This window comes from Oncorhynchus mykiss, chromosome 28, assembly GCF_057628025.1.
Source record: "Oncorhynchus mykiss isolate SJ-2025 chromosome 28, ASM5762802v1, whole genome shotgun sequence".
Taxonomy (NCBI): domain Eukaryota; kingdom Metazoa; phylum Chordata; class Actinopteri; order Salmoniformes; family Salmonidae; genus Oncorhynchus; species Oncorhynchus mykiss.
This window is the reverse complement of record NC_143049.1, coordinates 7,933,134-7,949,139: the sequence shown is the minus strand read 5'-3', so window position 1 is coordinate 7,949,139 and position 16,006 is coordinate 7,933,134. Positions and strand designations below refer to the sequence as shown.

At 46.0% G+C, this 16,006-nt stretch overlaps 1 protein-coding gene across 2 annotated transcripts; it reads right to left on the bottom strand.

The window, feature by feature from the left end:
• Positions 1-49: 49 nt before the first annotated feature.
• Positions 50-9,011, bottom strand: LOC110508411 (splicing factor 3A subunit 2). Of its 2 annotated transcripts, none has more exons than XM_021588927.3 (8): positions 8,887-9,011; positions 3,507-3,793; positions 3,367-3,413; positions 3,168-3,277; positions 3,014-3,063; positions 1,108-1,248; positions 920-988; positions 50-810 (listed from the first exon to the last, which is right to left on the bottom strand). In XM_021588927.3, the coding sequence occupies exons 2-8, from the start codon at positions 3,702-3,704 to the stop codon at positions 499-501; spliced, it is 927 nt and encodes a 308-aa protein (XP_021444602.1). In that variant the 5' UTR covers positions 3,705-3,793; positions 8,887-9,011; the 3' UTR covers positions 50-498. The 2 variants fall into 2 exon arrangements, with proteins under 2 accessions (XP_021444602.1, XP_021444603.1); XM_021588928.3 differs by lacking the exon at positions 8,887-9,011 and adding an exon at positions 7,972-8,419.
• Positions 9,012-16,006: the final 6,995 nt, after the last annotated feature.

Below are 16,006 nucleotides of genomic sequence, written 5' to 3'. Positions count from 1 at the left end.
TGCCTCTAAACACATTTTATTTTCAGCCAACCACACAAAGATCATGATACACTTTTCCACATGTTTTATTATAAAAAAAAGAACCTTAAAATATGTTGTTTCATACACAGGACTCAACATTTACAATACAGCAGGATCCTATTAATATTGGTGCCATCACAAAGTACCTAAAACAATGGATATCTTCCTATAGCCACACTAGCATAACACTTAAAGCTTGCACATTATATTGCCTCATTCTAAAAATGCTATGATAGTGTGGATATTAGACGAGCATGATAAATACAATGCCTTGGCAACTGTGTAAAAAACCTATTGAATATGGCCCATTTTGCATCTGTAGAATATATGTAGGTATACAAAGTTTCTTTCAGAGTTTAGAAAAAGTACATCGCACAATGAAACGGTACACTTGACATAGTCCTAAAATGGGGCACTGTTATAGCAACCAAATGATAGGCAAACAATCTAACAGAAGGATGATGTGCTGGTTGGAGATCAGTTGTTTTGATGGGGCATTCCTTCATGACTGTCAGAGGGGAGTGGGGGTCTCATCAGGGGTGGCATACCCATTCCGGGGCCACTGTGCTGCATTTGATGGTGGTGGTGCATCTGGGGAGGGCCGGGGGCGCCAGGGGGTAAAGGGGGCATATTCATCCCCCCTGGAAGTGGAGGGGGCATGGGCTCACTGGGGGGTCGAGGCCCCATCCCACTCATCAGGGGAGGTGGGCGCTTTATACCCATGGGGGGTACGGGTCCGCTGGGTGGGGCGAGGGCTTTCTCCATCTTGAAGTGGAACTGCAGGAAGAACTGGAGAGGGATGGTACATTTAGTTAGATTCCATTAATACCTAAATATACTCCAAAAACCAAGTCAGATAAGACCAACCATGGGACTGTCAACACCAAATGTACTTTACCTGTTTTGTATCTTTGTTCCAGTGGGTCCAGAAGCGACTCTCGCCTTTATCAATCTCTCTGCTTGGCACCTGCATAAATATAGAAGATACCAAAAAGTATGAGTTGTCATTCATAGGAAAACTGAACGAAGCAAAGACAAATGAGTGATTGGGGATTTTCTTAGGTCCAAATGAAGACAAGCACACACCTTGAAGGCGATCGTCTCGTAGGGCTCTGCAGCCAGTAGAAGGTACTGCCAACGACGGTCTGGGGGCTCGATGCGCTGCTCGTATGCAGACATGAAGCGATGCCTGGGTCCTATGCCCTCTGCTATCTCTGGGTAATCAATCTGATAGGGGAGGAAGAGAAAGTAGCCAGTGTCTCAGAAAATGCAGCCCAAAGTGCCAACTTTGGTGGAGGAGGAATAATGGTTTGGGCTAGGCCATACAACATTTTGTTGTATGGCTGTGACTTACTTAGAATGAAATACAAATTAAACAGTGCCTTTGAATTCATTTTTAGAATTCATGCAAATGAGACCCTTCTTTGGACACTGTTAACAAACCTCCAAACGAGCTTCAACATCATACAACACTCCTTCCATGGCCTCCAACTCCTCTTAAATTGCTAGTAACACGAAATGCATGCTTTTTAACCGATTGCTGACCTCACCTGCCCGCCCGACCAGCATCACTACTCTGCATGGTTCTGACTTAGAATATGTGGACAACTATAAATACCTAGGTGTCTGGCTAGACTGTAAACTCTCCTCAAGACTCACATTAAGCATCTCCAATCCAAAGTTAAATCTAGAACTGGCTTCCTATTTCGAAAACAAAGCCTCCTTCACTCATGCTGCCAAACATACCCTTGTAAAACTGACTATCCTACCGATCCTTGACTTCGGCGATGTCATTTACAAAATAGCTTCCGATACTCTTCTTAACAAATTGGATGCAGTCTATCACAGTGCCATCCGTTTTGTCACCAAAGCCCCATATACTACCCACCACTGAAACCTGTATTCTCTTGCTGGCTGGTCCTCGCCAAACCCACCGGCTCCAGGTCATCTATAAGTCTTTGCTAGGTAAAGATCTGCCTTAGCTCACTGGTCACCATAGCAACACCCACCCGTGTATATTTCACTGGTCATCCCCAAAGTCAACACTTCCTTTGGCCGCCTTTCCTTCCAGTTCTCTGCTGCCAATGACTGGAACGAATTGCAAAAATCACTTAAGTTGGAGACATATCTCCCTCACTAACTTTAAGCGTCAGCTGTCAGAGCAGCTTACCGATCTCTGCAGCTGTACACAGCCCATCTGTAAATAGCCCATCCAACCAACTACCTACTTCATCCCTATATTTGTTTTTGTTTTGTTTTCTGCTCTTTTGCAGACCAGTATTTCTACCTGCATATCCTCATCTGCACATATCTCTCCAGTGTAAATTGCAAAATTGTAATTACTTCACCATTGGCCTATTTATTGCCTTACCTCCTTAATTTGCACACACTGTATACATATTTTTTTATTGTGTTATTGACTGTACGATTGTTTATCCCATGTGTAACTCTGTGTTGTTTTTGTTGCACTGCTTTGCTTTATCTTGGCCAGGTCGCAGTTGTAAATGAGAACTTGTTCTCAACTGGCCTACCTGGTTAAATAAAGGTGAAATTAAAATGTAAAAAAAATATATAGTTCATTTTTAGAAACACGAGTTTGGCCAGTCTGTGGCTTCAGGCTTTTGGAATAAATGTATTTTAGATTCCACAATGATTCTTTAGTTGTGGACACTACATCACTGCACTCCCTCTTGGACCTCGTCTTTATAAGTCACCTTGATTTAGCACCTGTGTGTTTAATCAGTTTCTTTATGAAAATATTTAACAAACTCCATGACATTAGCAAGGGGCTATTTGCAGCACACAAGTAGACTACAAATGCATGCTGGGGCTGGCATGCACTGAGCTTGTGATGTGAGCGCTACTGGAGCGAAATTGGGGCAAGCGAGAATGCTAACGCTCCAGCCTTTGGGAATCTCGCTCCACTCTCCAGTCAAATTGGGCACTCTCCACTCCTCGCCTGCTCCGCTCACATACTCTGATTCAGACTCACCTGGAAAAGTAAAGACTGTTGCCCGCTCTCTGGATCTCTCTGTTTTGTTACTGTTGAGAAGGGAAATAATATCAATACATTACATTAGATTGTTCTAGAGTCATCAAATCCTTTGAGAGCCTGATGATGACTAACAAAACACATATTAACCTACCTTTGTACCCCGGTCGACCAATTTTCACAAATTTCTTGACCTCAACCTTCACCTTTTCGGGGGCTGGCTGGGCGGGAGCTTCTTTTGCTTCTTTGGCTGCTCTTCTCGCTCTGCATTCAACAAAATAGAGAAGTGAGCACAACCAAATATACACAGTGCTAAAATGACACAAAAGTAGTCGTAATCCATATGTACTTACAAATTTGTTTGATGCTTCTTTCCCTGTGTATGGGCCAGGTAGCTGCCCTGTAAAGAGAAAACAACAATGGTTAAAATCTGTAATTCCAATGACAATTGATCATCATATAAAGAGTTATGTTAAAATGAGCACTTCCTTACCTCATTGTTGTGGAGTGTCAGACACAGTTTACACTCATAAGAGCCCAGATGGTTCTTCATGAAATAGGGGTCCTTGTTGATGTCAATGGTCTCCAGGGCCAGCTGGCGGAGCCGCTCTCGCCGGTCCCGGTTGCTCTCCGAGGAGGACGCCACCCCACCACTCCCAGTCTTGCCCCCAGCTCTGTGTTGGAAATCCATTTTGCAGGGCAATGGATTCACTCACAGTCAAAACACTCAACTCCACCTCCTGGACAACTGGTCAAATACTCAAGGTAGACGTCTTCACTCTGGAGAAACATATTGGGGAAAAAAAGTTTAACATAATTTAAAAAAGGTACGTTTTTTCACTTGTGCATTTGGGGAGCATCTTTGGAAAATGAAATGAAGACTTGAAATTGTAGTATGATCTAAAATAAAGACGCGCGACCACGAGGTTCTAGCTCCAGCCTGTTTATTAACCTAACCCTTGCATGTCCTACCTAGGTACGGATGCCCCCAAGGGACATCCTACTACATCTTCCCCTCTCCCATGAACAAGAACTCAACATGCATAACCACTGCAACTGAATAACTGAAATGCAATTTGGAAACCAGTATTATTCTCTAACATGCTACTTCCCATCCTGAAACAGTATGAAAGCATTAAATCACACAGTATGAACATTAACTTAGGTACAGTCTTTTTGCTGGGTATGTTCCTCAGCAGTATGTTATCTCTTCACGTAACATAGTCTTTCAGCCACTCTGGTGGCTTCACATCCCTTTTTGGGCGCGCTTGTGGCTCCGTGAGCATTCTCTCTCCTTCACCCTCTTTTTGTGCATTTTCTGTGGCCTCGGTCTGTGTGGCTGGTAGATCTGGAAGAGCTCTGAGGTGTGTTTTGTTTCTTCGTACCTATTCTGAGCCTGTGTCCACCACATAGGAGCGTGGGGCATCCGCTTTCCTCAGCACTATTGCTGGTGTCTTTGAGTTTGTAATCCACACGCGTTGACCTTCGGTCAGCTCTGGCCTCTCCTTAGCACGGTGTCTCCGATTAAAGTCTCCAGTTTGCGTTTCTTTCAGACGTTTGTCCCTCTCAGCGAAGGCCTTTCTGTTAGGCCATCTGAGTTTGAGCTGAGCCGGCAAGACAGGCAATGGGGAACGCAGCCTCCTGCCCATCAGGAGCTCGGCAGGCGACGGCCCATGATGCAGTGGCGTAACTCTGTAAGCTAACAGAGCCCTGTATGGATCCTTGTTCTTTTTCAGCAGTCCCTTGACTGTTTTCACAGCTCTCTCTGCCTCACCATTACTCTGTGCATGGTAGGGGCTACTGGTCACATGTATGAAGTCATATTCTGCAGAAAAGGAGCTCGCAGAGAACTGGGGAGCGTTATCTGTAACCAGGACCTCCGCGACCCCTTGCCTGGAAAAAATAGACTTTAATCCATTGATAACACCAGCTGATGTGGTTATGGGTGTCTTTGCTATTTCAATGTATCTTGAGTAGTAATCTACCACTAGCACATAAGTGTCATTTTTCCAATAGAACATATCCGCCCCTACCTTTTGCCATGGCCGTTTTGGCAGCTCCGTTGCCATCATTGGCTCCGGATGACAAGGTTGACATTTTGTACAGACCTCACACTGGGCCACTAGCTTGGCAATCTGAGTACTCAGACCAAGCCACCACACTGACTGTTGAGCCCTCAGTCTGCATTTGGTTATCCCCATGTGTCCATCATGCACTCTGTCTAGCATTTCTGGTTGTAGAGTCTCTGGGATAACTATCCGTAGTCCTTTCATGAGAAGGTCTCCATTATAGTGGAAGTCACTTTGGTGCACCCAATAGGGCTTCAGCAGCTGAGGCAGTTCCTCCTGCCTGGGCCATCCCTTTTTGCACTGCTGAACTATCTGTTGGCAGATGTGGTCTCGTTGTTGCTCCTCTGCAATCTGCTGCAGTTTGGTCTGAGATGCAGGTAGACTGTCCCTTATTGCATTAATGGACACCTGTACCTCACCCTCTAGACATTGCTCCTCCTCTGATAATGGACGTTTAATTGGGGCCCTGGAGAGTGCATCTGCTGTGATCAGTGCCTTCCCTGGCACATACACCATCTTGTAGGTGAACCTCAGTAATCTGAGGCGGAAGCGCAGAACTCTGGGAGGCAAGTCGTCCAGTGCTTTTGTCCCTAACAGAGCCAACAGTGGTTTGTGGTCAGTCTCTGCTGTAAACTGCACGCCAATAAGGTATTGGCTGAGCCTTTCACATGCTCATGTGATAGCCAACGCCTTCTTCTCCACTTGAGCATATCTTTGCTCTGTGTCGGATAAGCTTCGGGAGATGTATGCTATTGGACGCCACTCCATGTTGTCCTGCATCTGTGTGAGGACCGCCCCTAGCCCAAAGGATGATGCATCTGCTGATACTTTTGTCTTAGCGTGGGGACGGTACTGGGCCAGCACTCTCTGTGAGGCCAGATCTCCTTTGATTTTGTCAAACGCTACCTGTTGCATGTGACCCCATGACCAGTCATTCTCTTTGGCTAGTAGGTCTCTCAGAGGTTTGGTTGTATCTGAGAACTGTGGGAGGAACTTACCCACATATGTGGCCATGCCTAAGAAGGTCCTGACTTCAGCCACATTCTGGGGTCTGGGCATATCTGTGATGGCGCTGATCTTCTCTGGGTCCGGCTCTATTCCAGCTGCACTGATTTTGTGTCCCAAGAACAAGACTTCTGATTGTGCAAAAGTGCATTTTTCATTGAGTGTCAGGCCAGTCTCCTGGAGTCGGGTCAGAACTGCTGTGAGCCTTACATCATGTTCTGCTCTGTCCCTTCCGCACACGAGCACATCGTCCGCGTGGACTATGACGCCACTCAGCCCCTCCAACAGCTGGGACATGTGTCTTTGGAAATGCTCAGGACCGGAAGCGATTCCAAATGGCAAAGCGTTAAAACAGTACCGGCCAAACGGTGTTATAAACGTTGTGAGTGCCCTACTCTCTGATGACAGCGGTATCTGCCAGAAACCTGAGCGGGCATCTAGCTTTGTGAAGACTTGTGAGCCATCCAACTGAGCCAGTGACTGCTCCACTGATGGTAAGATGTGTCTCTCTCTGCAGAGTGCCTTGTTCAATTTAGTCATGTCCACACAGATCCTTATTTCCCCATTGGCTTTTGGGACCACCACCATCCCTGCACACCAGTCTGTGGGACTCTCTATTTTAGACACCGCCCCAATGTCTTCCATCCTCCCCAACTCTTCCTTTACTCTGGCCAATAAAGGGATAGGCACCCGGCGGGGGGTGGTAAGGGGACAGCATCCTCTTTCAGGCGGATTTTGTAGTCACCTTCTATCCTTCCTAGACCAGAAAACACTTTTGGGAATTTCTTTTTGAAAACCTCACCTGGGTTCTCCAGTTCACTCACTCTCTCAATGTGTTGCAATGCTTCAATTGCTGGCAGCCCCAGCAACGGTCTGGCTAGAGAGTCAATGACGAAGACAGGCTGGATGGCACTTTTGTCTTTACTCTCCAGTTTGATCACCAAGTGCCCTACCACTGGTAAAATGTTATTACTGGGCCCGTACAGTTTTTTGTTTGTAGAGAGCAAAGGGCCATCTCTGCTATAGCTATACAGCCTAGTTGGGATAGCTGTCACTGCTGCCCCAGTGTCTAGTTTAAATGACACAACCTCCCCATTGAGTTTAATGTCTGAATGCCAGCCAGTATTGTTTCCCTTTACTTCTCCCAGCAAGATGCTGTCCTGCTGTACCTCCTCTGAAACCTCATGCATTTGCTTTAATCGACAGACAGCTGAAAAGTGTCCTCTCCTGTGACATTTCCTGCATTCAGCATCCTTTGCTGGGTAATCTTTCCATCTGTGGAAAGGGGATTTCCCACATTTGCGACAAACATTTGAACTAGCTACTGGTGCTGTCTGTGATTGTTTTCTCCACGTCTGTCTCTGTTTTGTGTTCCCCTCTGTTTTTTTTTTAGCTCTGTATGAAAATGCATGTATTTCCTCACTCTCTTCGTTCTGCAAGTATCTTCTGCTGTCTTTTTACTGTCTCACTCTGCCTAACCTGGTTTACAGCTTTGGACAAGGTAAACTGGGAATCCAACTGTAACTTTTCAGAAAGTGATATATTCCTTATTCCGACTACAATCCGATCTCGGATCAGCTCTTCCCTGAGCGCGCCAAACTGACAATGTTCTGCTAGTTTGTGAACAGCTGTGATAAAACTGTCGGTGGTTTCACCCTGCTCCTGTTTGCGCATATTAAACCTAGCTCTCTCAAAAATAATGTTGTGTCTCCCTACAAAATGCGTTTCAAAACAGTCTTTAACGGCACTGTAGTTAAGTTTCTCTTCCTCGGTCAACGTTGAAGCATTTAATATATCATCGGCTTCATCACCCATAGAGTAGATCAGTGTATTAACTTGAAATGCCTCATTTTTCACGTTTAAGCCTACCCTGCTACCCTGTACCTTTCAAAGCGCCTGATCCATTTCGGCCAGTTTTGAATGTCCATACAAACAAAATTCTCCGGGGGACTAATGCGAAATCCGTCAGCACTAGCCACTGGCCTGTCCGTGTTTGCGCCAGAGCCCGTTGAACTTGGGAGTCGCAAACCCTGAAATCCCCCCAGCTTCTTCCTCTTGCAACATGTTGCTTTGCAGTAGCTTAGTCCTTGCTCGTTAGCTAGCAAAATAATAATATGCGCTGTTTTATCTCCAACACTGTGCCCTCCCTGCTTTGAAACAGTCTGAATGTATGATTTACTTGGTACCTCCTTCACGTTTATGTGAATTTTAAAACCACTTCTGACACCATGTAGTATGATCTAAAATAAAGACGCGCGACCACGAGGTTCTAGCTCCAGCCTGTTTATTAACCTAACCCTTGCATGTCCTACCTAGGTACGGATGCCCCCAAGGGACACCCTACTACAGAAATTGTACCAAATTAAATAACATTTCTTCAGCTTAGCTAACTAACTAGTAACATTCGCAGACCATGGCACCTACCTAGCAATTAGGGTGCAACTAGCCAACTAACTAAAGCTACTATTCAAACGTAGTTTGTTACATACATTTCTACACCAAAAGCAAGAGGCCTAACAATGCATGTAATTACACTATTATAAGACAACTACTATAGGCTATAGTATCTATAGTATCTTATACACTGGGTTTTGGTGCAGAGGGTGGATTAGCTAGCTATGCTAATATTAGCTTGTGTTAGCTTTGTTGAGGTAACCGGCAAAGCAGCTACGACTTTAACGAACAAAACGGGACTTATTTTCATATATGTTGCTGTAGTAAATGTAGGTGCATCTAATCAAGTTAATGGAATATCTTTAATATCTCATTTACCACAGAATTACTCGTTTTTAAACTCACCAATTCCTCAACGTTTGCGTCACAACGTAAACACTAATGCACATTGGCAAACTTCCGTTTCGTACATGTGTATAACTTTATTGACAAAACTACACAACGCATAGTTCAAACAATGCATTTTTGATATATTTTACGAGATAGTTCAGCAGAAACGTGAATATTTGAAGTTAAGCCTCTCTAAAAATGCAAGACGTCCGTTTGTCTATAATGTATAGCCTATAATGTTCAAATGCGTATTTTGTATGTATTTATTTAACTAGGCAAGTCAGTTAACAGTTAACAGGAACAGTGGGTTAACTGCCTTTAAAAAATATATACATATATTTGTTTTATTACCCATGTAGAAAAAGTCTGTATACATACAATACATAGACAATAATAACATATGCTAGGGGGTACAACAAATTACAGATTATACAAAGACCTTAAAAGAAACACACATATTGATTGTTTTAACAGCTTTCTTATTAGAAGAATGTAGAATGGTCCTAATGTACTGCTCAAATTCCTTATAGAAAACACGGAAGAGTGGTTTTTTATTAGTGAATTTACATTTATGAATGTGAAATTTGGCATTAGCAAAATTAGATTTATGAGGTAAAATTGTTTTCCTTTATCTTTATTATGGTAAAGGAAACCGAGCAGCACGTTCTCCCATAACAAACAAAAGTCATCAAGAAAATTAACAATTATAAAACTGTGAATATCTTTCCATAATTGTTTTACATGTCGACAATGCCAAAATAAATGTGAAACTGTTTCTGGATGCTCAACACAAAAAGTACAATCAACATTAGTGTATTTTTGGAGTTTCTTCAGGTAATGATTCACAGGGTATTACTTATGGATCATTCTTAAAGAGACCTCTTTGGCCTTGTTAACAAGCAAGTATTTGTGTGGTAATAACCAGACTTTTCCCCAACATATATTAGTGACCAATGTATTCCAGTAACTTGTGACATAAGGATTGGATACAATCTCCCTTTGAAATAAAGCATGTATACATCTGTTGTTCTGAGGGAGCAAGGAGAAACATATTTTCCCTATTGGAGAGTCAACTGGATTAAGCGAAGGTAGGTCAAGAAGGTGAGGTCTGGCTACACCTCTAAATAACACAAGAGTTCCAGATGGAATTACAGTTAACTGCCTTGTTCAGGGGCAGAATAACAGATTTTTACCTTGTCAGCCCAGGGATTCGATCTTGCAATCTTTCTGTTAGTCCAACGCTCTAACCACTAGAATACCCTGCCACCTATCTTTTTCTTTCTTTGCTTTTTTATTTGTTGCTTCACACGAACATTGTACATAATAATAGACATATATCACAAATAACAAAAGCCCAAAGAAAAGTAAATAATAAATAAACCAGACAGACACAAAAAAAGTATATTACACTATATAGTTACATTCTGACAAAATACTGTAGACACTTCTTTGACCATTTGCTATTTATACCTTTCAGGGATGTTATATAATATTCTAAATCATTTAGAAAAATATTGAAACTTTTTTTTAAACCCTTGAACGTAATTTAATGGATGAAACATTTTCCCTATAAAATTAACAAGTTAATGTATTGGCAGTCACTTTGGCATTCAGAAGCCTCCTCCCTAAGTGTGTCTTACTCACTGCTCTAGCACACTCTGCTAACCCTGATGTCCTTGCCGTGTCTGAATCCTGGCTCAGGAAGGCCACCAAAAATTCTGAGATTTCCATACCCAACTATAACATCTTCCGTCAAGATAGAACTGCCAAAGGGGGAGGAGTTGCAGTCTACTGCAGAGATAGCCTGCAAAGTAATGTCATACTCTCCAGGTCCATACCCAAACAGTTCGAACTACTAATTTTGAAAATTACTCTCTCCAGAAATAAGTCTCTCACTGTTGCCGCCTGCTACCGACCCCCCTCAGCTCCCAGCTGTGCCCTGGACACCATTTGTGAATTGATCGCCCCCCATCTAGCTTCAGAGTTTGTTCTGTTAGGTGACCTAAACTGGGATATGCTTAACACCCCGGCAGTCCTACAATCTAAGCTAGATGCCCTCAATCTCACTCAAATCATCAAGGAACCCACCAGGTACAACCCTAACTCTGTAAACAAGGGCACCCTCATTGACGTCATCCTGACCAACTGGCCCTCCAAATACACCTCCGCTGTCTACAACCAGGATCTCAGCGATCACTGCCTCATTGCCTGTATCCGCTACGGAGCCGCAGTCAAACGACCACCCCTCATCACTGTCAAACGCTCCCTAAAACACTTCTGCGAGCAGGCCTTTCTAATCGACCTGGCCCGGGTATCCTGGAAGGACATTGACCTCATCCCGTCAGTTGAGGATGCCTGGTCTTTCTTTAAAAGTAACTTCCTCACCATTTTAGATAAGCATGCTCCGTTCAAAAAATGCAGAACTAAGAACAGATATAGCCCCTGGTTCACGCCAGACCTGACTGCCCTCGACCAGCACAAAAACATCCTGTGGCGGACTGCGCTAACATCGAATAGTCCCCGCGATATGCAACTGTTCAGGGAAGTCAGGAACCAATACACACAGTCAGTCAGGAAAGCTAAAGCCAACTTCTTCAGGCAGAAGTTTGCATCCTGTAGCTCCAACTCCAAAAAGTTCTGGGACACTGTGAAGTCCATGGAGAACAAGAGCACCTCCTCCCAGCTGCCCACTGCACTGAGACTAGGTAACATGGTCACCACCGATAAATCCATGATTATCGAAAACTTCAACAAGCATTTCTCAACGGCTGGCCATGCCTTCCGCCTGGCTACTCCAACCTCGGACAACAGCTCCCCCCCCCCGCAGCTACTCGCCCAAGCCTCTCCAGGTTCTCCTTTACCCAAATCCAGATAGCAGATGTCCTGAAAGAGCTGCAAAACCTGGACCCGTACAAATCAGCTGGGCTGGACAATCTGGACCCTCTATTCCTGAAACTATCCGCCGCCATTGTCGCAACCCCTATTACCAGCCTGTTCAACCTCTCTTTCATATCGTCTGAGATCCCCAAGGATTGGAAAGCTGCCGCAGTCATCCCCCTCTTCAAAGGGGGCGACACCCTGGACCCAAACTGTTACAGACCTATATCCATCCTGCCCTGCCTATCTAAGGTCTTCGAAAGCCAAGTCAACAAACAGGTCACTGACCATCTTGAATCCCACCGTACCTTCTCCGCTGTGCAATCTGGTTTCCGAGCCGGTCACGGGTGTACCTCAGCCACGCTCAAGGTACTAAACGATATCACAACCGCCATCGATAAAAGACAGTACTGTGCAGCCGTCTTCATAGACCTTGCCAAGGCTTTCGACTCTGTCAATCACCGTATTCTTATCGGCAGACTCAGTAGCCTCGGTTTTTCGGATGACTGCCTTGCCTGGTTCACCAATTACTTTGCAGACAGAGTTCAGTGTGTCAAATCGGAGGGCATGCTGTCCGGTCCTCTGGCAGTCTCTATGGGGGTGCCACAGGGTTCAATTCTCGGGCCGACTCTTTTCTCTGTATATATCAATGATGTTTCTCATGCTGCGGGCGATTCCCTGATCCACCTCTACGCAGACGACACCATTCTATATACTTCCGGCCCGTCCTTGGACACTGTGCTATCTAACCTCCAAACGAGCTTCAATGCCATACAGCACTCCTTCCGTGGCCTCCAACTGCTCTTAAACGCTAGTAAAACCAAATGCATGCTTTTCAACCGTTCGCTGCCTGCACCCGCACGCCTGACCAGCATCACCACCCTGGATGGTTCCGACCTTGAATATGTGGACATCTATAAGTACCTAGGTGTCTGGCTAGACTCTAAACTCTCCTTCCAGACCCATATCAAACATCTCCAATCGAAAATCAAATCAAGAGTCGGCTTTCTATTCCGCAACAAAGCCTCCTTCACTCACGCCGCCAAACTTACCCTAGTAAAACTGACTATCCTACCGATCCTCGACTTCGGCGACGTCATCTACAAAATTGCTTCCAACACTCTACTCAGCAAACTGGATGCAGTTTATCACAGTGCCATCCGTTTTGTCACTAAAGCACCTTATACCACCCACCACTGCGACTTGTATGCTCTAGTCGGCTGGCCCTCGCTACATATTCGTCGCCAGACCCACTGGCTCCAGGTCATCTACAAGTCCATGCTAGGTAAAGCTCCGCCTTATCTCAGTTCACTGGTTACGATGGCAACACCCATCCGTAGCACGCGCTCCAGCAGGTGTATCTCACTGATCATCCCTAAAGCCAACACCTCATTTGGCCGCCTTTCGTTCCAGTTCTCTGCTGCCTGTGACTGGAACGAATTGCAAAAATCGCTGAAGTTGGAGACTTTTATCTCCCTCACCAACTTCAAACATCTGCTATCTGAGCAGCTAACCGATCGCTGCAGCTGTACATAGTCTATTGGTAAATAGCCCACCCATTTTCACCTACCTCATCCCCATACTGTTTTTATTTATTTATTTTTATTTTTCTGCTCTTTTGCACACCAATATCTCTACCTGTACATAACCATCTGATCATTTATCACTCCAGTGTTAATCTGCATAATTGTAATTATTTGCCTACCTTCTCATGCCTTTTGCACACAATGTATATATAGACTCCCCTTTTTTCTACTGTGTTATTGACTTGTTAATTGTTTACTCCATGTGTAACTCTGTGTTGTCTGTTCACACTGCTATGCCTTATCTTGGCCAGGTCGCAGTTGTAAATGAGAACTTGTTCTCAACTAGCCTACCTGGTTAAATAAAGGTGAAATAAAAAATTAAAAAATAAAATTCACTGTGCGTGTATGTAAACATTCAAAATAATACAACATTTGGTAATGCTCGCATGTTTACCCATCTTATCACTAATATACCTTTTCATATTATATTAACGATCAAATATTTGTTCAAATGCTTATCATTCCTACCCAATTGTCAGTGATTGGGTGCAGAGATGTAGCAGAGTCAGGCGCAGGACACAGGTTTGAGCAACACAACGGAGTTTACTTAAAAAAGTTAAGCAAAAATTCCAAATAGGAACATAAATACACACTAGCACATACAACAACCACTTAAGACACCAACAATCACGGACAGAACAGAAATGTATGCCAGAGGGTTAAATAAGAAACATGATATGGGAATTGAAACCAGGTGTGTGTAATACAGACAAAACAAAACGAAACTGAAACGTGGATCGGTGGTGACTAGAAAGCCGGTGACATCGACTGCCGAACACCACCCGAACAAGGAGAAGGGCCGTCTTCGGCGGAAGTCGTGACAGTACCCCCCCGACGCGCGGCTCCAGCAGCGCGCCGACACCAGCCTCGGGGACGACCCGGAGGACGGGACGCATGGCGATCCGGTGGAGACGGTGAAACTCCTGTAGCAATGAAGGATCTAGGATGTCCTCCACCGGTACCCAGCATCTCTCCTCCAGGCCAAACCCCTCCCACTCCACGAGGTACTGAAGGCCCCTCGCCCGACGCCTTGAGTCCATGATGGCTCGTACAGTATATGCCGGGACCCCCTCGATGTCCAGAGGGGGCGGAGGAACCTCCCTCACCTCAGACTGCTGGAGCGGACCAGCCACCACCGGCCTGAGGAGAGACACATGGAATGAGGGGTTAATGTGATAATCAGGGGGGAGTTGTACCTATAACAAACCTCGTTCAGTCTCCTCAGGACTTTAAATGGCCCCAAAACCGCGGACCCAGCTTCCGGCAGGGCAGGTGAAGGGGCAGGTTTCGGGTCGAGAGCCAGACCCGATCCCCCGGTGCATACACCGGGGCCTCACTGCGGTGGCGGTCGGCACTCGCCTTTTGCCTCCTGACGGCCCGTTGTAGCCGCACATGGGCAGCGTTCCATGTCTCCTCTGAGTAACGAAACCATTCATCCACCGCAGGAGCTTCAATCTGGCTCTGATGCCATGGTGCCAGGACCGGCTGATAACCCAGCACACACTGAAATGGTGATAGGTTGGTAGAGGAGTGGCGGAGGGAGTCTTGGGCCATCTCCACCCAGGGGATTTAAACCGCCCACTCCCCCGGCAGGTCCTGGCAATAGGACCGCAGAAACCTACCCACATCCTGGTTGACTCTTTCCACCTGCCCGTTACACTCAGGGTGGAAACCTGAGGTAAGGCTGACCGAGACCCCCAGGCGTTCCATAAACTCCCTCCAGACTCTAGACGTGAATTGGGGACCCCGATCAGAAACTATATCCTCAGGTACCCCGTAGTGCCGGAGTACGTGGGTGAACAGGGCTTCCGCAGTTTGTAGAGCCGTAGGGAGACCGGGCAAAGGAAGGAGACGGCAGGGCTGAAAACCGATCTACAACGACCAGGATCGTGGTTTTACCCCGCGACGAGGGAAGATCCGTCACGAAATCCACCGATATGTGTGACAACGGTCGTTGTGGAACGGGAAGGGGTTGTAATTTCCCTCTGGCCAGATGTCTAGGTGCCTTGCACTGTGCGCATACCGAACAGGAGGAAACATAAACCCTCACGTCCTTAGCTTAAGTGGGCCACCAGTACTTCCCAGCAAGGCAGCGCACCGTCCGACCGATGCCAGGATGACCAGAGGAGGGTGACATGTGAGCCCAACAGATCAAACGATCGCGGACATCAAACGGAACGTACAGACGCCCAGCTGGACACTCAGTGGGAGTGGGCCCTGCACGTGACGCCTCCTCGATGTCCGCGTCCTCCTCCCATACCACCGGTGCCACCAGGCGAGAAGCTGGAATTATGGGAGTGGGATCCGTGGACCGCTCCTCTGTATCATACAGCCGGGACAGTGCGTCTGCCTTAACGATCTGGGAACCTGGTTTGTAGGAAAGGGTGAAAACAAAACGGGTGAAAAACATGGCCAACCTTGCCTGGCGAGGGTTCAGTCTCCTCGCTGCTCGAATGTACTCCAGAATGCGGTGGTCAGTCCAAATGAGAAAAGGGTGTCTAGCCCCCTCAAGCCAATGTCTCCATGCTTTCAGAGCCTTGACAACAGCCAACAACTCCCGGTCCCCCACATCATAGTTTCGCTCCGCCGGGCTGAGCTTCTTCGAAAAGAATGCACAGGGGCGGACCTTTAGTGGCATACCCGAGCGCTGAGACAGCACAGCCCCTATCCCT